Genomic DNA, 21,424 nt, shown 5'->3' with positions numbered 1-21,424 from the left:
ATCTGTTCTTGCAAATGCGGTTTACACGTCGACATGTGATGAAGAAACAGGGTTTGGTTAGGTCAGTTCTGTCAAGTTTTTAACTGCGTTAGACTTCTTTACTTAGACAATACTTACTGGCTTCCAGTCGATGGTTGAGAAACTTCATTCCTATAGGGACGAATTCGGAGTTAAACAGGATCCATGGTTAGGGAATTAAAAAACGGATACGCAAGTGTGTCATTTGTATTTCATTTTGAAAGGTCATCAAGTCGACTTAGGTTTGATTTGCCTGATGAGGCTGATAAAGTTGGTAGTGTCTGGCTTTGTGGAGAGATATAGTGACGGTTCACACTAAAGACGACTGAATTAATAATAGCAACGTGAACTAATCTGGTCGCAAAACGACAATCTGGAGAATTTTCTAAGGCCTTTAGCAATCCTCTTCGCTGCCGGATACAACAAAAAGCGAGTTTTTTTTCTGAAAAACATAGTCATCGTTGATAAGACCATCTGCTTAGAACACAGGTGCTTGGCCACCGAACAGCTGCTCCAGTTTAATGTATTAGAGCTCTACACTAAAAACGGGAAAGATGGCTGAGGGATGAAGGTCTAATGCTGGCCTACCACAGACACCTGCGATGTGTACATCTCCATCACTCAACTAACCCGATCAGAAAAAGATAGCGTATAAGCTCCTGACATTGTTGGCTGCCATATTTTCCAGTCTTTCAAGTCAAGTACGAGAGGAGTAACATCGTCCCTGTTTGTGGAAACAGACAGAACCGACAGTACCGACTTTTCGCAGAAATTTCCTTCTTTCTCCCAAGTCATATTTTCAAACACTCCGAATCAACGCACAGAAATGTTTTATTGGCAGATGATAACTCATTACACGTTGCACAAATTTGAGTCATCTTAGCTCCCCATTTGTGATACATTCCTGAAGTAAAGTAACCGTCACATCACAAAACATTCTTTTTTCCGATCACCTGACGGTACATTCACTGCATTTTACAGATTCTAACCATAGTTTTGAGGCATCCGTTGTCAGGAATCTCAAGATTTCTCACACGCTTCGTCAGCGTCGACCAATCCCGTAGAAATAAAAAAAAGCTCGTAGTTCAACCTGACACACAAGTGTATGACTTTTTCACTGCAAAGTTGCGCGAACCGGCAAATTTACTACTGACGTTTAGGATCTATGCGTTGAATTCATCTATTATAAAAGCCGATGCGGTTAGTGAGATTCGTAGTGTTCTACAACCCCTAGTACCTCTCCTCAAATGGTTTAGGATAGGTTCACAGATTATACGTCACGCAGCGACTACATTTTGTAGGTGCGAGGTATGTGCTGAAGGACTGAAAGTCCCTCTCCAGTCTTCTCATAAGGGTTACGCCTCATCGCTGTGTCTAATTAAGGACAATGTGTTTTGCATGTATCCTCTTGCGAATTTCAGAACACCTTGGTTTTGGAAGCCTTCCAGGGCTTGCGTTATTAAACAACAATAAAGAACATCGACACATCTGTCGAAGATAAGCTTTTAGGGGATTTTTTGTTGACCCCTTCATACACTAATCTGAATTTGCATAAACGCGTGCAAAGGAGCGATGGTGCGAACCGAATCAAACATACCCTTGAAGTAAGGGGCTCAGAAGAAGTTAGGTTACTTGTAGACACGCTGTTGCTCTACGTTTGATTAACTGCAAAGAGGAGGTCCACAAAACCTATTTTCCGGCGGGACTCTCGCTTTCCGTCTTCAAATTGTTTCTTTACGTGATGTCATGAGACGTGAAATGATCCTCATCATAATAGGGGTCGAGCCAACGCCTCTGTGCTCGCCACACCTACAAAGAGTGCCCCTTAAAAATAGGCATTATTGTTGAGCTACCCTCGTTGGTTGGGATCGGGTCTATCTCTCAAATGAGGGGAAAAGGTTTGGTCAAGTAGCGACTGGGGATATCATTTCCATCATAAACCATGGGAAGCAGAAGTTCGTCAGAGCCAGAAACTTGATGGAGTCTGAAGGGAAAAAATATTTTCCTGTTTCTAAACCGTCGTTGAACACATTAGCTGGGGCACAATTCGCCAGTTCTTCAGGTTTCTCTATCTTCATTTCTCTACTATTATGGGCGCACCAATCTCGTTATCCCAAATGCCTACTGTTTCCACTTGACGTCTGACACTTCGCCGACTTTCATTATATGCTGCGTTAACTGAAATGTCGGTCAAAATCTCGATCAACGTTATAGTCATGTCCTGTATTCAATTCGCTAACGTGGTTGGTTGCACCGCACCACAAACAGAACGTCCAGAACTGGAACGGTTGTAGTCAATATTTTTCCGCAGGTTTACATAAGTAGATGTTGGACCGGTCACAGTGCTCTGCGGTAAATTGTAAACCTGCTTCAAGCATTCGTCCTTTAGATTCTCAGTGGACTGGTGATGTGCACACACTTTGGACAGTTTCTACCCAAGCGATATGGCTTTCTCTTAGGAGTCAGTAGTTCACTCAAATTACAGGTTTTGATCACGTTTTTGGCGTCTTAATTCCAGCGTCACTTGGTTTAATTTATCCTTCACAATTCACTTACACTCTGTTGGACAGTGCTGTAATAATCGCTCGAGGCCTCGTAAAAGCTGTCCTTTGGAGTACTGGGGACGCAGGAGCTTGATGGATAAACAGACATTATGAAGTGACAGCGCTCATCCACACGTTTAAGTGATGCTTGTACAAACATTGCTATACTAACCCAACACAGACCATCACTAAGGGTATTAAATGAAGCAACCCATCTCCTCAAAAGTTCGAAACCTCGCTAACCCTGACAGAACTGAACGCGGTGGCTCCCTGATAAACAAAGGTGCGTAGCCGGTGTTGAGAAGCCCACACTGAGATCACTACAAGAACCAAAAGGGGTTATCTGGTCCTTGGTTTACATAGATTGTACACTGATAAACGGCGGATCGATCGTACAATAATAGTCGGACCAGTTTAGTGAGAACCAAGCAGTAAGCTACCTAACGGTGCACGCCCTTTGTTCAATGCCCTGTCAGTCATCAAAACGTATGTTGCCGTGTGAGTGTTTAGTATTGATCAATATGGTTCTCAGAGCAGATTGGATGGTTTCGTTTACCACTGTTTCATTTTGAAGCAGGACTAAAGTGTACTCCCGCAGCGGTAGTAAACATTATGTGATGAAAATTAAAGAAGCATTCTACAGCGCAACTCTGCATGCAAATTACATCTCAAAAGTCACCGCTAAGGTTGCCTCAGCCAGATTCGCAGATCACTTTTTCAAATCGGTCACCACTAGCCCAACCTGTTACCATGTTAACCTGATCAGCTGACTAATAACAGTGACCACATACTATGACACTGATCAATGTAAAACTGACTTTTGCAGTTCTGCCCATCAGACATTATCAGGACTGTTTGAAAATAGTTTGGAGATTTAAGTTAACATGTGCATCAGCGCTATATCTGCCGGTATTAAACTGTAGCTCAGTTAGTGCAACAGAAGCGGGAAATAGCAAATGGGCTACTCTTGTAACTGCTTAACCTTGTAGTGCTCACTTCCTTGGGAAGCTGACCACAAATGGCTGAGCAGCGACTTCCTTTTTTTCTCACAGGTAATTACAGTTATCTCAACATAACCATCAACTAGTCCGGCTGCGACAGAAAAATCTACTGAAGCAGGCTATCGAATGGCAGCATTTGACTTCAGATGTGCGTTGCGTGCAACTCAGTCCGGTAATTCAGCTCATAAACCCTGCCTCGAAGAGCAATTCTTCCAGCTACTCCGTCTCGTTAGCAAAGAAGTAGAATAACAGGACGACAGCCGAGCACTGAAGGCGATGGTACAATCTGTGAATTGAATTCGAATGGTTCCATTTGTACAGTATGTAACCTAGTTCGCACTCTCTGACTGCTTCAAAAAGTTTTGATGTGTTAAAACACAAAACTCCAGGTATTACACAAAACCATTCATGAGTATTGAGTAGCCTTGGAACGCCTCAGTATGGTCGGAGTTGCGTATTGTAGGGGACGTGGGAATTCGCCAGTTGCACCCTAATAAATGCTACCGTGTAGACTGTCCTATTTACTCTCTCGTAGTGAAATTTTCGCTACTTTGAGTGGGTGGAAGTAGGTATCTGTTCTATTGTTTGACATACGATCTACAGGTTTCCCGTCAATGCTTGTAGGCTGGTAGACACCAACATCAGTCATTTTCGGCAGGATTCGCGAATGAAATCACATACGGAGTCTATCGTTCACGATGGAGATTCAGTTTCATCGGCCTCAATGGTCTCCCCGGTGACTTGCAGATAGCACTCAGTTGTTTAAGTACTAGAGGTGCCTCCTCGAACGAAAGCGGAATAACTTTTGCAACGTCAGTTGTGTCATACCCACCAGCCAATTAATATTTTAAAATAATTCAACTGAAACGATGCTACGGCGTATCTGGAAAGTGACGCACCGAATGGTAACTTAGTGGGTGGAACGAACGATAATTGAGCTGGGGCTGCCGACAGAAGACACCGGTGCATATCGTTTGCTGGAATGTCTGCACTGTGGTGAGTAGTTATGGTAACAGAATAACTATCTGTCTGAGACCAGACCACCAAACGCAGGCATCACACGAATGTCTGTAGCGGAAATCGACACCAACTATAGACATCTCCTGTTTCGAAGGATTGGACGCACCAAAAATGCACTTTTGTCTTCTAAGTTAGAAGTAGATAATTGTTAGCATATACCAAGTAGAAGAAAAAATGGACAGTATACCTCAACAAGCTAATAAACCGGCAGTACAGCTAAATTGTCGATATCAACTGTTGGCCACCCAGTCGAGCAGTGATTTGTTTAGTTGTCGACCATCTCCAACAGAAAGGACGGTTTTCCTCCCGAGGTGTATGAATATCGCTCCCCAGCAATCACTTGACCTCATTATCATCATCATGGACAGCATGACACCAGTGTTTAACACTGATGCTTCACTGCCGTACAACCATGATTTAGCTGAAGGCTTTGTTGAGAAGAAAGGAATGAAGGTGGATAGGGAAGGTACTCAGTGCTACCTTACTACATTTATTCCGAGATGTCTGCACCTCCAAACACCCATTCAAACAATCTGGTTGGAAACTGACAACACGAACGCCATTGATATCGATTAGCAGCCATATCTTGCACTATCTAATTCGTATGAATGCTGTGTATAAACTGGGTTCCTACTTCTCAAGGAAGGTGAAAAAACGTTCACAAAAGCTAGTATAAAGTCAATCTCGTAAATACTGGAGCTGAAATCTTCCATTCTATGTCCCATGATCAGTCATCGAGAGTACGAGTTAACTAACCACGACTCAACCAGGGTGAGTGGCTTCCATTGTAGGAGGAATACCATGGATCATAGCTTAACGTGCGCCGGATTCTGGAATTTCGGCCCCAATTTTAACAGGATTTCGTTGTTTGCTTTCCTGATCTCAGCTTCCAGTATGGTACTAGCATGTTCTGGAGTTGAGTTTGTAGTTGATTTGCGATGCGGCGAGAAGGGGAATTCGGGCGTCCACCAATGACCAAACCTTCAGACTGTGCATCTCGATTATTTTGTTGACACTCACTTGGTGTTTTTTATACATTCGCCAATTATTCAGTCTTCGTTGAAACCGCGATCAGCACCAGTAGTACAATTTTCTTCACGCACACAGTCACCCAAAGGGTATTCTTCCGCATTAAATGTGGTAGTCTGGTAATCTGCATTACAGCATTTTGACACTTGGGTTTTACCATTCTACTCAACGAGTAAATTGGAGATTTTTATCCCAGAAATTTAATCTAGCGCTGTTTAGAGCTGGCTTCTGACTATCAATAGTGGGAAAAATGAGAAGCTGACTCATCCTATCACAGAGGCCAACCGTTGCAAAATAAAACAATCCAAAGCTAGTAAACAAGTAGGAATAACGTGGGTTAGTGTTATGAAATCATTAGTCTAGCTAGTGCAGTCTAGAACACACTGCTTCCAGTCACTTGTGGAAAGAAGTGATTTTTCCGTTGCTGATTCCGAGAAAAATGGAGTAATATTTGAAAAGGAGCGAGACACTCGTACTACTTCTCCGTTTGTTTTGTTAGTTCGGTTTATTTCGTGGCTAACCTAAAAGGGTCCGGTGCGTTCTGGTGTAAATAAAAACTGTGAGCGGATGAGTAACTCGTAACTCTGTGCAAAGGAGCGTTGATCAATGGTCAAAATTGCTCAGTCCGTCATAAAAGACCTAAATTGTGCGAGAAAGTAGGCGAACAAAGTTTTATCAAGATGAGCTGAAAGTAGTAAACAAATGGGATCACTGGAACAACCGTGCACGGTTCATGGCTAGATATTGTGATGGTTCCGCAGGCTACTAATGAAACCCGAAACTTCTGAAGCCGTGTCCTACACTTCGAGGTTAAATAAGGCGCCAGTGTAGAATTTCCCTTGCTGTTTATGACCTGTGGACTGTCAGTTAGATTTTAACTTTACAGCTGTTGGTAAAATTAAAATCTAATTTCTCCGCTGCGAATCCGTAAGCAGTAAAGCGATTACTACAGAATAGTGGACGAGAATAAGGTGGCCGTATTCAGGCCGAACATAACCAAACCAGCCCTGATACCACGTTTAATAGATCGGCCACTAAGTATAATCAAACTAACAGTCAGATACAGAAGCCATCAGCCGAATCAGCAAATTAGCTCTGGTATGGTCAATCCGTACCACTAAGCAATCATCATCATCATCATTGTCAGCTGCAAGAAACGCCTCCTTGTCGTACAATGTTTGTAGCTGCCACAGTTTCGTTCACTGATGATTCGGGGGGTGAGGTAGGTAGCTGCGCGTTGGAGGTGGGAGCTGATAAGTTGGTGCGTAAATACAGCACTGTCATTGGACAATTAAGTGGGAGGATTGTGATGTGAGCTATGCACTGAGGGCACCAGCTTGGATGAACGAGAGCCATTGAGGGCGCGATTGGGCCAGTCTGATAATGCCTCCAGCCATTGATGTGACCAGTCCCCGAGTCCCCATCCAGGAAGACGGAAGCACAGCTGAGTTTGCAATGCTGCAGTGCGCTCCATACTACTGTACGGATTAGAAACCTGGCCGATGCGCGCTGAAGACGTCAAATGACTTTCAATATTTGATCATCGATGTCTTTGGAGCAATGCCCGAGTTCAGTGGGAACACCGGATCAGCAATGCTGAAGTACATGGAATGGTATTCGGAAGAAATAAAACACCCTCGATAGATGAGCTGATCACATCGCATAGGTTGCGCTGGCTTTGCCACGTGTGTATGCCAGTCGACCTACTTCCACGAAGCTCACTTTTCGCACAACCAAGTGAGGGGGAAAATGAGCCAGAGTTGGTCAAACGATGACTTGGCAGTGAAGTATAAAAGCCACTAAACAACGCGAATAGTTGATCTGTTAGGCTACACACCCTTATCTAATTTGGGAGTAGATCCTAGTGTATGATTAGGTATAACAATTTCACATCTACTTAATCTATCTTTCGCCAGGTTCTTTTCCTTTATTATCTGACTATTACTCTTCTGAATAAGATAGAGACTCAGTAGTGAATGCGGAATTAGTGCACTGTTTCGGTTTTTTCATTGTGATATCTTAGGGCCCGTAAACATGGTCTTTGCTCTAATGCACAAAAACGCATGGTTCAGGAACTCAAATACTTCCGGGCTACGCAGTCAACCATACCAGCCGAGATGTTCACTTGCTGTTCTTCAGGAAATTGTGGTCCAAATAGAAGGCGAGCAATATTTGACCAACAGTGACAGGCAGTTGTTCCCCATCAGTAATGAAGCCAAGAGTGGTTAGGTCATAAGTAGCATCCAGTGCAATCGAGAGACTCGTAGCTCAAGAGTTCAAATAGCAGGGTTGACAAATAAGTTTACTCTGCAGAAAATAAATTAATGCAGTGCAAGATAAATATGGGCTTCACTCTAGGCCAGCTTAGTGCCTTGGTGGATGCCAACGTAGTGTTGCGAATGCCAAGGCAACAAATGCACCATTACATGAAATAAAATGTTCCGGTCTAGTATAGACCGGGTAGCCAGCTTTGTGAGCAACAGAAATAGAATAGGCCGCGTTGTCTAATTTTTTCGATGTCAAATGCCTGCTGTCTGCCATCCCATTTGTCAGGTTGTTCAACACTACCGCGAACAGATTTTCCTCCACAATAGCGCGGTCATTGAAACTTCTTAGTTCCACAGAACGACCGGCTCGATAGAGCTGTTCGTTGGTCCAGCGAAGAAGTTCATCTTCATCGTAGTGATCTTTGGCGATGTAGCTTCGCAACAGCTCTAGCAATAAGCTCAGACAACATGGCTTATCAGTTCGAGACAGCTTCTCTGAATCAAGGTGGGGTAGCGGTAGCGGGTAACCCTGCACCAGTCGTACGACATTTGTATTGTTATAAATGTACTGAGCAATTTTACGAATCTGTTGAAATTCTGTGATGAATTTCAAACCTTTGGTTGATCCAGTTCGCAGCACTTCAAACAGTTGCTTCGATATCAGCCCATCGCGTAGGCTAGCACAGCTGTGTGTAACAAAAGGTGTTACGGCACAGCTGTTTTCGAAGTTGCGGCTACTCAATTCTGAAACCTCTTCTTGTTCCGGATGCTCATTCATTCGACGGGGATTCGTCAATTCACCGGGGAATTGCAGGAACAGATAAGCAATTGTTGCCAAATGCAAGCGTGCTCTTGATTGCAAGTGAATATGGCTATCAGTGAAGTCGTTCAAACAGAGAAACATGTCTGCCTCCATTTCACGTAAGTTTTGTAGAACTGCTTTGGCGCGGTTCGCAATATTTTCGTCGACTAAGACTTGCCCGGGTGGGATAAGACGACCGCGAATTGTGACAGGAGCTATGGCAGGTAGCAGATGAGCGTAGATTACACAGTCAGCCAACTCGATTCCGATATCATTCAATCGCTTATCCACCCCTGCCCACTTTAGGTGAAAGTTTACGTACCGCATAAGCAAATCCTCAGGGGGCACGCATTTCACATCAAGGATATCCTCCTCCGTTTGTTTTAGTTTACACAATTCAGGATGTTCATGTAAGTTCATTCGACGGAAGAAACCACATTTAATAATCTGCCACACGACTTCGAGAATGATACATCGAGATAGTGCTGAATTGTTCGTCAAATCATCCACTACAAAATCAGACACAGGACATCCGTTGCACTGTGCAGCGGTCAACGCAAGAAGTACATTGTCGACCATTTGACTCGGGTAGAAGATGATGGTATTCTTGTGCACAGCGCGCTCATCGATTGCCCGGGGAAATGCGATATTGACTAGCTTGCAAAGTACAACACCGTTCTTAGTTGTTTTGTAGAGATCATCGTTGAAAGGATCCAGTGGGAGATAAGGCCGGCAGTCGGGATCGTTTTTTAACATCTTGTTGATGTATCGACAGTAGGCCATTTTCTCCCCGGCCTCGTAAATCTAGATAAAGGAAGTGAGATAATGTGTTTGTTAGTCAGTATAATGTACTGATAAACGCGACTTGGTTATGAACAGTGGAAATGTTGGAGTTGTTATGAGGTAATCAAAGAACTAGCCATTTTGAAGTGAGTTCTGTCATATGTTTGTGTTTCCATTAAGGATACACTTAAAAATGAAGTACAAACAATCAGCACTAACTGAACTATGCCAAATGACTTCCCAGCTTCAGATTTTGGCACTAGGTGTCCTACAATAAAAAAAAACATTCTAAGTTAGGCTAACCTAGACTGTTTTCTAATTTCGACAGCCCACAAATCACTGGTGTCAAGAACAGTGCAAACGAATTGCTTTGTCCTACTTTTCCTTTCCCTGCCACGTCCCACTGATCACCGGGACACTAATCCGGAGTGGACAGCTGTAAGTTGTGAGCTTTGTTCGAAGGAGATAAGGGAAAAACTACCTCAGTAGTTGATTTTTCACAGACTGTTTGGTCGAAGGGTCATGGAAATGTGATCTAAGTGACTTAGAATTTGGTAAAGAAGCATAAATTGAACCAATTTGTGCTTCTTTTAGGAGAATAAACACAGAGAAGACATGTACCAGTTGTTAACATTCGCAGGTGAGGTTTAAATTAGACAATAAAAAGCCACTGAGAAATAAGGTACAGACATGGGAAGAGACATTTCGAACATCAGATTAACATGATACCAAGCCATTTGGTATATTACTCAATAAGGAAGGTGCCTTGCTCACAATAACACATGTATGGTCAAACCTAGTAATCATTCTCATCATGCCTCTCCGTTTGCATGTCAGGTTCAACTTTTCCTATCGTTTGTAATTAACTACACGTGAAAGTCAAAAGTCCTGTAGCAGGCACTGGTTAGCACATGATTTTTTCCGTTAAACACGGCCAATGGGAACGGGCCATCCAGATTCCTTGAGAGTAGTTCAAAGAAGCTCTTCAGTGTAGAAAATTCCTAGAGTCAAATACAACCGTATGCTTCCGAATTTCGCCTAATATATTTGGGGTGGTCAAGACGGAGCGATCTTCCAATCCCGTATACCGGATTTCAACTACGACGTACTACCAGGATGCCGTGAATCCATTAGTTTTCTCACATTCATGGTGCCGTTCTTACGACCTTTCTGGCTAGTATGTAATTTCGATTCAGCCCCGTTATGTTGGCGGCTGGTGTGTTGTCCTTCCACAGAACACACGAAGCAAAACATAGAATGATGGTGAAAAAAATTAAACTATTTCAACGAATGCAACGTATTCCCATCATAACCACTTTAAGCTACATGCTAGACGAAATTCAAGCCTGACTAATCAATCTGCTAGACATGGTGCACCAACGACCAGACCATGGAAATAGGTGTTTATCCTCCCCGATGGAGTTAAAGTCGATACTGTCGCAGTCAACTTGTGTGCGCACCCAGCTCGCCCAATGCGCAGGCAGATACAACTGTTCTTTCAGAACAAGCGGTTTGTGTGCACCAAAAAAGGGTTCACAAAAAGTCTGAATTCTAGCAATCGTAAGAGTGATTTTCTCAGTCACTTAAACCTTATCACAGTCAGGTGTAAGGGTGTTCCTCGGAAAGCCGACTTCATGGACGTCGATTCTAGCATGAAAACAAGAAGTCCCTGAATGACAGATAACAGTTCTTGATTACTGAATTCTTGATTATTAAGGTAAGAGGTCAGTATTCCCTGATATTTTGGATACTAGTGGGTTCTCACTAGGTCTGCATCCCATGCAAGGTTGATGCTGTGAAATACATCACCGGACGACTGGTCTTTGAATACGACAAAAAACGGAAATTCGGCTCATACATCTTTCTGAACTCCTTGGTTCCACAACAGCTAAGAAAGACGTCATGATATAAAACTTGCCAACATTGAGTAGAAATCAGTTAGTTATCGTGTTTCATTGAGGAAGCGACCTGAGTGATTATTAAATCTGACCGATTTTGTCTAGGTAGCCGCATGGAAAACAGCCACTTCTAGCCAATTCCAAACTTGACTAACATGGACAATAAAAATAAGAGACCGGTTTTCGGGTCGAAGGGACATTTAATTGCGGTTTAACTTGCATCCACCAACCTTTCACTGTACGTGGTCCAAGGAGGTAGTAATAGTTTACTTATTCTTAGGGTTCACCTTCGAAATTCCAGAGCGATCGCTGCTGTGGTCGTCCGTAAAACACTGGCGAGAAACCAAGTCATCAAGAGCAGACAACAACCAGTAAGATTTAGTTTTCAATTATCTGAACATTCAATGTGGTCAATACATTCAAGTGTTTACCCACTCCCCCAAGGATATGCGATTCCAAAAAAAGGTAGAACGGAGCTTAAAGAGATCATGGATCATTGGCTCTATTTTGTTTATTTGGTTGAAAGGCGACCTTGTAAGCATAACTCTGAGAGTGTGCTTGTTCCGGCGACAGCGCATCTATGCAGTACGGTGCGTAGGAGTAGAGAAGTGTTATAATTTTCGTCAGTCCTTTTTCTCTGCTGCTTGGTTAGAGACAAAATTGAAGTGAGAAAATTCAGATCACCTGCCGAAAAGGGAGGATCATTATTGCTGCCAATTACTTGATTTCCCACTGCCCAGAATAAGTGTAAACTTGGTGTAATACGAACGCTCCCACGAGAACATATACCTATCCTTTCCCACACCCGAACACAGGTTTGTGAACTACGTCCCAATGAATATTTCGGGATTTTTGTTGTTGCAGTATTTGCCATGGTGCTCATGGGAAATTCATAGAAAATTTCAAATTAAAATTCAAACATTTGTTTTTCCATCACCCAATCATTAGCAACATAAAATACAAAATTATGGAGAGAGTGCATCATCTGTCTGCAAAGTAAAATCACACTCGACCCAGCTGAAATAGTTCCAATTAGTTTTCTGCTTTCGCTGCAGTAACTTTTCCTCCATGGGTTCTTTCCAGGTTTCTGAAATAAAATTCTGTATCTGGGGAGGAGTCCTCCCTGGAAACTATTTCTCTGAAGAGGCATCCTTCGGTGAATAGTCTCTTCCTTCTAGCTGCAACCTGCCCTCAGAAGATACCGTCTTGGTCGATCTTTTTAAAGAGTATTTCCAGAGGCAGAAACTCCAGCGTGGATGCATTATGAAGGGTAACCTGAAGTAATCCGACTCTACTGGACCACGTGGCACATACCGAAGGAACGACACGTAGGTAGATCATTAAAAACTTAGGAGTGCATTGACAGCCTTAACAGGATAAGTACTTTTGGAGCAATGACTGACATGAAAGGGTGAATTTGTTTACTTTTGATCCCCAGGTGTTTCGAACACGCAACATCATCTCATCAGTGTGGTAACATTCATGACGTGAAACCGCTCTCCCTGAGTTTGAAAATTTTACTTTTTGTTTCCCTGATCACTAATTTTAGACTCGTGAGGGAGTCTCGTGGATAAACGTCGTTCTCTGTTGAATGTACATGGTGGGGTTCCGAAAAGAACTAAGAAAACTGTTTGACTTCTGGTCACATTTATTTTCACGTATCACAACTGCCTCGATATCGAAGAAGTGAACTCAGGTGGGATCTAATTCAGGAGACTTTAAACAGGTTGCCACTATGGCACACTGCCTGAGCTCATAGACGATCACCGCTGAAACACTGTTCTCGAATAGCTGCTTGAGCAGTACGAATCCAGTTTTTATACCACCCGATCGTACAGGGCTAAGTCGTCCTACCGAAGAACGTCGCTGTTACTGTCGTTACTATAATTGCCACCGTTATTGATCCTGGCCAAACTTGATCAATACCACAAACAGGCGCTTCATCGCGACTATCGAACATCGTTCTGCCGGAACACTGCCAGCAACCACATACACACACAGCGCGTAGACCACGGACAGACACGCCAATCTAATCACAATAGATTAATTGTGCTCTGCCTACGAGATGAAGGGTTTCTTCTATAATTTGTAGGCAGGTTACGCTTGCAATCATATACCTAGATACGTGTAGCAGCCTGATTAGGATGCAGGAGTTTACCCATTGTAATCGAAATTTTTTCGCCCGCCTGTTGCCCCTCAGTGTCGGTCTAACTGGACAAACAATTTTTGCCCGGATCATCTTGTCAGGCCAAGTGGTAATGGAGGTTGATGCAATTTCCTTGGTCTAGTATCGATGAGCTGTTTCAAGATGGGTGATTAGGAGCACATTTATCCCCATTTGTGCCTTTTCTTTCGTAAAAAAACAGTATGATGGAGGTTTCTATAATTAATTTATATTGATGAGATGCTTTGGAAAATTACTCGTCACTGATAATTATTCTTTGAAAAGTTGAATACGTCTAACTATTTCTCCATCAAATTCTCAGCTCCCGTGTACCACCCTCGCCTCTTCATAGTTCATATTACCTTGCATTCTGATACTGCCTTTTGATTTGTGCAGCAAATTGGTAAACAAATAATGATTGAATGACTGATAAAATGACTTACTTCAGTGAGGAAGATGCGGGAAGGTTTCATGTGTTTCGAAAGTGAGTTAGCTTCTGGCGTGATAAATCTGTTTGCTGAATGTAGATCGTACATCAGGAAAATATTTGTCTTAACAGGGACTATATTGCGTGTCCCTCTCCGTCGACTTGACCTCTATGCCATGAAACATGAAGGAGGTGAACTGTCACTAAAATAGCTTTTGATGGCCATAGCCTGAACGGACGTTAGTTTGACATCTTTGACCATAGAACTCACCCTGTCCAGCTTTAGGTCCGTGAACCACTTTCGAGGGTGGTTGATTCTACATGGGCAGGGGGTTTCAAACAACCCCAAACCATGTGAATCTATAGCTGTTACATCCTAGCTTATAATTTGTCAGTAGTACGAATCTCACAAAGCTCATAGATTTCCGAACCCACCAACTTCCGGTCAGTGGCTGGACATTTGACCGTTTGGTCATGTAATCAGTACTGCGATTATCTGAGTCAGACTGCTGATGATTACCAACAAGGATGAAATATATGTGCAGTGCTTCGCAGCATTTTAGCATAGATTGTCTTAATTGACAAGACGAAATCTATACTGCTAATATACAGATTTAGCTCTTGATCGTGTGCATCATCTGTGTATCAAATTTCATTTCGTTCTACTCATTATTAGTGAAGTTGCGTTAAAAAACATAAACCGCTCTTTTGTGTTGGGTTTGCTAGAATTGACCATTGCAGCCTGTCACAAATGATCGATTAAATTTCATCGGAATACCGTCTCAGCATGTTTTAAAACTTGCATGTGTCTATTAACAAAACAACATATGTACAACATTTCAAGATGGTAGTCTGTAGCCAGTTTGAACGTTTATATGCGGGAGTTTGAATCTGGATCGTCGGAATGAAAAGCCACTCTATTAACCATTGGGTTGTCCGAAATGACATGTTAAACCGTTGTTTCAGCATTTATCTCCAACACAACAAGAAGCAATTTTTATGTGGCCAAACAGTTAGTTGAATAGCGCAAAACAGTAGTTAACATCAGCTTGAAACATAAATCAAACCGAAGCAAGTTCATTCGCTAAGGCTACTCTCACATCACGCTCACCTCACCTACACAGTAGGGCGTGGTGATGCGCACTTCGTTGCGGCAACATTAAACTCGCTCTCGGACAGCAGCCACCGATCGCACGTGCTCAACACGAATACTTGCATGCATGAGAACCAGGAATCCGCCTCCAGCTGGCATTATTATATGCATCCTCGCAAAACATAATCCACAGTGGCTCACATGGTCACAATTTTAGTAAGGAGGGTATTGGAATTGATAAATACCAGGAACTTATGTAGGCTTTTATGGACGTCAATCTCAAGGTGTCTTCTCAGTATCAGCCACAGAGAACCTAATGAGTCATTCTTATGATTTATGGACCAGTGATGCGGGGTTTTTTTATTGTGATCATCGATCGGTGCTGAAAGAAACAGAGCTCATCTGTGCACACAACAGACGATGAATTGGAGCTTCAATAAATCTGAGGCTAGCATCAAATACGTACGTTCGAGCACGACGATCACATCTGAACCGTATGAACCTTAAAAACAAGGTTTATTGTCACAATCTATCTTAGTCGGACTAGTTGAATCGATGAAAAGACAGTACAGGTACCATAAGTAAGCCTGAAGAGCAGTTAAAAACTGCTGCAACACTTTTTAAGCAAAAGTTTCTGTGTTTCGTTTCCTTTGCTGGTTACTCACTTTATCAGTTATTTTGACTTAAGCCAATAGTTCGCAGTTTTAACATGTCAGAATCATTCACAAATCGCTTCAAGATGTCTCATTTTTGGTCCGAATAGCGTGCGCAAAGCCAGCGGCTTTCTTTCTTCTCTAGAAAATCACTGGACATGGTCTAATATGTTCCGACAAAATTTTGCAATATAGATGGTTTGAAGCCTTTCAGATATTAAATGCTGCGCACTGATGATATTCACTTACGTTGACAGGACTAAAGAATGAAATTCGTATTGGTCTCTAATTCAGCAAGAAAAGTCGGTTTCATCCTTGATTGCTGTCGGATTTGCTGGTCCGATTTAGCTTTGGTTAAGGAACGAGGTATTGAGCAATTGCGTCTGAGCTTAGTAAGAATGCATCCATGATTTATGAAGAGCGATGCGAAATAATGTGTGAAATGAGACATGGGAAAGTGGAAAAATTCATGACTTTCTCTGTACCCAGCTGTATACGCAAGCCACACTGGGTTCAGAAAAGAGAGAGCAGGTTGACTGAGGGATAAGTTGTCGTGATAGCAATTCACCTGCACCTGAGTGTCGGAGCACGAAAGTGAACCCTGTCTGCGTTAAGATTTTCAAGTCATTCCAGTTCATGGAATTCAGAACACGTCTATCTGAGCTCGTGTTTTTTCAGCACTCGCTTGAGATAGAGGCCCTGAAAGGACTTGATCAGTCATACTGTGATGGTCCGCACCGAGGACTTTGCGCGTCAACTATAAGTTCCATTGAAGTTCAAAGTTTTAGTCTCATTTGATGTGCGTTTCGTGTGTGGGGGAGGGGTTGGCGGGTTTTATGATCCGTCATGGTTAGAAGACATTCAACTTTATTCCTTTCAGTTTTCCTGAATGACCACATCTATGAACTTATATGTGATAGCAATCAGTTCAGTTGGACGAAGAATTGTGGTAGAAAAACAGTCATCTCCAACCACTCCAAATAAGTAGTGTCAGGTCAGGCACGAGAATGGATCATATGCACGAGCCATGGAGGAATAAATAGCAATTGCTGCCAACTGATCGTAAACTCAGAAACAGCTTTAGGCTTGAAGTTTCCATACAAAGTTGAGGTGAATAATGCAGACGAAACATGCAAAAACGGATGCATCCATCATTAGTCTCTGAGGGGGCGAGATGGCCCAAGTGGTTAGAGCGCGAATTTACTGACCGGAAGGTCCGTGGTTCGAATCCGACCTCCGCCACTCGACTTCCCCTGTCTAGGCTTGGGCAACCTGGCAGTATCCCAGCCCTCGTGCTTCCTTCGGGTGGCATGGCAGCTAGACACCGGAAGGGTGCTACAGCTGAACGCTTTCTCTTTCTTTCTTTCTTTCTTTCTTTCTTTTCTAGTCTCTGAGGATCGGATTCAATTTTCTGCATTTCGCGAACAGGTACTTTTCTATACTTCAACTGGATAATGAATTGAAGAGAAGCTCCTAGGGGTACAAAAGTTTAACAGTTATAGTTCAACTGGGGAATCCTTTCGATACATAGATGCCGTGCATCCTGGGCAATCCAGGTTGTCCAGGCCGAGACAAGAGCGATCGCAAAGCTAGGGTTGGGTCCCAACCGCAGACCTTTCAATCATTCGTCTGTTAGAAGATTTTAAAGCAGGGATTTTCAAAACATCTGGTTAAAGACTGTATTATTAGCCTTCATCACCACCATCATCATCATCATCATCACCGATAGCATGACATCAGTGTTCAACACCGATGCTTCACTGCCGTAAAACCATAATTTATTTGAAAACCTTATTGTAAAGAAAAGAGTAAAGATGGACGGGGAAAGGACTTAATGCTAGCTGACTACAATCATTCCGAGGTGTCTACACCTCCAGACATTCACTCAGGCAATCTGGACAGAAACTGACAACAAGAACGCCGCTGACATCGGTTGGAAGCCATATCTTGTACTGTCTCCAACCAGGCACAGTGAGGATCACGCGGTCCCCACCCTGGAAGGCGAGTAGCACCGACAGCACCCAAGCGTTTCGTGATCTCCTTCATACTCCTCTGCCAAGTCAAGGGTTGGCCATCTCTCTGTTTACGCCACTCTGAGTTGGGCATGGAAAACAGCACTCTCTCCTGCAAACGATGGTTCGGCATACGTAACACATGTCCCAACCAACGCAGCTTCTCGTGCTGGACACATTCTTCAATGGAAGTACCCGTTACACAACCGAAAACACGCTTTCTAACTGCCTCGTTACGGGCTCGCCCACACGAGCTATGGAAAACCTTGATAATGGGGCTGGTCAAGACCCGAAAAAAATCGTCTTTTCACTCAGGCATTAACATTCTGTCTTCCAAAGGATATTATGTGAATCACAAGCCCCGACATCAAACGTATAGTGCAGGCATATTAGCCGGAACTGTAACCATATGATTCGGACACCGTGCTTTACCATAGGATTTGGTCGAATGATAGTGAAATCGTTGTTATTACATGGCCAAGTTAGAGCACCGCCACCGAACACCACTTCCAGTTCCGATACCAAAGGCCATAGGATTTGCATTTTCACACGAATCAGAGATTAGCACAAACGAACAATGGACCGCAAAGTTTGTTCCGTGGGTGGTCACATTCTTTGATGGATCATTAGAGTCAGTGTATTTTGTTTACAACGTGCCAAACGAATTTCGATTGGTTCACACGCAGTTTGTTCATTAGCATTAAGTAGGCTAACTAGACCGCCCGGTCCTTTCGGAGAGCTTCCAGACGCAGTACTGATTATCGTATCGTGCCATATGACTATATACTGTCACAGCAGGACATTTTGACACGCTTAAAAATGTCTCGGCACAACTGGAATAACCGGACGAGAATACTAAATTGCCACAACGGGAGTTTAATGACGACAGAACATTAAGCTAAACGTCTCGAGAGGTGTGCAACTATTCAAACTTTACACCAAATGTAAACATTTTCTGAGAGTTCTTAATCTGACCTCGAGTCATATTTAGCTCCGTATGAATAAATTTTCCGGCTCCCAACGAACCTTGTTAAGAACTATAGAGGTATCCTACAAGAGATTTCGAACTGTCACACAATGGAGACTGTGCTAATAAAGTTATTCACCCACTTTTCGTTTCCTCTTATATTTTTTGACCAAAGCTGTCTAGTACCGAGGAATAAGCATATTTTCACTAGACTATCCATTTAAACAAACCCGTCATTTTCGTAGACGATTTTTTTCGCGATGCCAGTTTTAACTCAGTGTGGACTGATAGAGCTAACTGATTACATTCACCGTAAAAAAAATCAAACCTTCAACTATAGCACGCACGTGACGCCTTGAAATGCCTTTTTCCCTTAAATCACGATAACTTAAGTGCAGAGTGACGGAATTTATGGGCTACCAAGGTGATTTAAATTTTCCTGGTGAGCTAAGGACGCCGAAAACTATGGTCTTCTCCTTGTGACTCGGTCAAATTTATCCTTTCTAGGTAGACTGTGTCCGCATGAACGACTGCGGAATGGGTATATGTCTATGAAAGTCGGTAAAGAAGATTCTAATGTAGCTGTAGCCGGTTTTGCTAAGCAACACGTTCTGTTGTGCTACTAAACTGCGGCAATGTAGGCAGGAAATCGTTAGCAAATGTGAAGGTCGGTTGTATCGTATCGATCGGAATCGAGGATGTTCTGAATGTGAATCCTTGCCAGATTGCATTGACTCATGGACCGTTTCCGTCCAATGTAGGTGCTGCAGCACACGTACTAAAGCAGTGGAAACGTCACGCCTATCCTCAGTGCAATCTAGCTGAGGTCGGAGTGACAGTGAGGTAAAATAAGTTGACTACTGCTGGCAGGTTGTCCACATAAGTTTCATCTACAGGATTATATGGCGCAGTTAAGCATAAAAGGAGTGAACCAGACGACTGAATATAACCTTTAGCCCGCGACTGGGAATGAACAAGGAGCAGACGCAAAAATCACGACAGTCCTACCTCGTCTGAACCAACGCGACTTCGAGCAGATAAGGGGTACATGGAAGCTGTGGTGAGTTATAAGTGTGCAGCAGATTACTGTTACACAAGGTAGCAAATAGCCACCCCGTATTGTGCTTGGTGTCCTGATTTTGTGTAGGAGTGGTTCACCAAACAAAATATGCTGGGGAATGCAAGGGAAAAAAACGAAAAAGTCATCCAGATGGTCAACCCTCCAGCATGGTACAATGGGAGCCAGTATGACGCACGAAAAGAAACTCAATCTACACTCAGCCTAACGATGTCAAAGGCGATGACTCTGGAGTGGGTGTTAACTGTGGAAGCGCTCAGGTTGTGGGGACAAATGTGTGGAGATTTTGTTTAGAAGCAATTCGACGCGCAGATGAATGTAAAACACATCCCTTTAAACTTAGTTAAATCATATACTTGTGGTCGTTGGCTTGTTCGCTGAGCTGGGCAGTTTGATTGCAAACGTTTCATCACCAATCGAGGTTACATCGTCAGTGCGTTATTGTGGAGCGTAGGAGTGCGTAGCGGTGGGTTGGTGGTTGTTCGTTGGGTAGTGTTGTGCGTGTGTTAATGTACGTGCTGCTAGCAGAGGATGACCTTTGATCGCGATTAGTTGTTCGGTCGGGTGATTCCATTGGTTGCTCCGTTGTCCTGTGTCCTCATTCGCCGATACCCACGTGAGTTTGGCATCCCCTGTCGTCATAATCTGGTCGATGCTAGAGTGACCTTTATCCTTTCCAGTCCCGGGTTGTGACCTTTATTGATTTACCTCCAAGGAGTTCCTTGTTTCGTTGTTTGTGAGTTCAATATTCGGTCCTCCTTGAGTTCCCCGGTTGAGATGTTGGTCTTTTGCACGTAGGGGCGCGTAAATTGGGTCCAGTTCGATGCACCGGTTGATCGAATCTGCCGTCGAGTACCATGCTTCCAGAAATTCTCTTCTCTACGTATCTCGTGCCTCCGTATGCCAAAATTTTTGCGTTTTCCAAGTTGAATTTGTGGCCTTCTTGGTCCTTGTGTATGGATATCAAGGACAGGGGGTCATGCCTCCTGACGGCCGCGTTGTGTTCCTTTATTCGTGTGCATAGTCTCCTCCCAGTTTGTCCGACGTAAAATTTGTTGCAGTTGTTGCAGTTGAGTTGGTATATCACATTGTTCTTCTTGGTTTTGTCCGGGTTGTCCTTCGGTCTAGAGATTAATTTCCTCAGGGTGGCATTCGGTTTGTGGGGAAGGAAGATTCCTTTTTGAGCTAATAATCTGGTCCCGAGTTCTGACGTATTATTGATGTAAGGCAGGACTACCCGTCTGGTGGCTTGTTCTTGCTGCTGCCGTTGTTGAGGTGTCTTCTTCTTCAAGCTTCTCTTGATAAAATTCCTTTAATATCCATTGTTCTGGAATACCCTGAATAGATAGTTTTCTTTCTTCTTCCGCAGTTCTGTGGTGCTGCAGTGTGTCTCCGCCCTCTTGAACAAGGTTTAGACGCAGGCGAATGAAGACACAGGACAACGGAGCAACCAATGGAATCACCCGACCGAACAACTAATCGCGATCAAAGGTCATCCTCTGCTAGCAGCACGTACATTAACACACGCACAACACTACCCAACACACAACCACCAACCCACCGCTACGCACTCCTACGCTCCACAATAGCGCACTGATGATGTAACCTCGATTGGTGATGAAACGTTTGCAATCAAACTGCCCAGCTCAGCGAACAAGCCAACGACCAC

At 43.4% G+C, this 21,424-nt stretch overlaps 1 protein-coding gene across 1 annotated transcript in view; it reads right to left on the bottom strand.

The window, feature by feature from the left end:
- Nucleotides 1-7,975: 7,975 nt before the first annotated feature.
- Nucleotides 7,976-21,424, bottom strand: part of T265_02436 (hypothetical protein) — a gene marked incomplete at both ends in the record, with an annotated part of 24,491 nt that continues 11,042 nt past the window's right edge. The window contains one exon of the mRNA XM_009166685.1: nucleotides 7,976-9,463. Coding sequence (XP_009164949.1) covers nucleotides 7,976-9,463 — 1,488 coding nt within the window. The remainder of the gene's footprint in view (nucleotides 9,464-21,424) is intronic.

This window comes from Opisthorchis viverrini, assembly GCF_000715545.1.
Source record: "Opisthorchis viverrini unplaced genomic scaffold opera_v5_30, whole genome shotgun sequence".
Taxonomy (NCBI): domain Eukaryota; kingdom Metazoa; phylum Platyhelminthes; class Trematoda; order Opisthorchiida; family Opisthorchiidae; genus Opisthorchis; species Opisthorchis viverrini.
The sequence above is the reverse complement of the archived record's forward strand: the minus strand, read 5'-3'. Positions and strand labels throughout refer to the sequence as shown.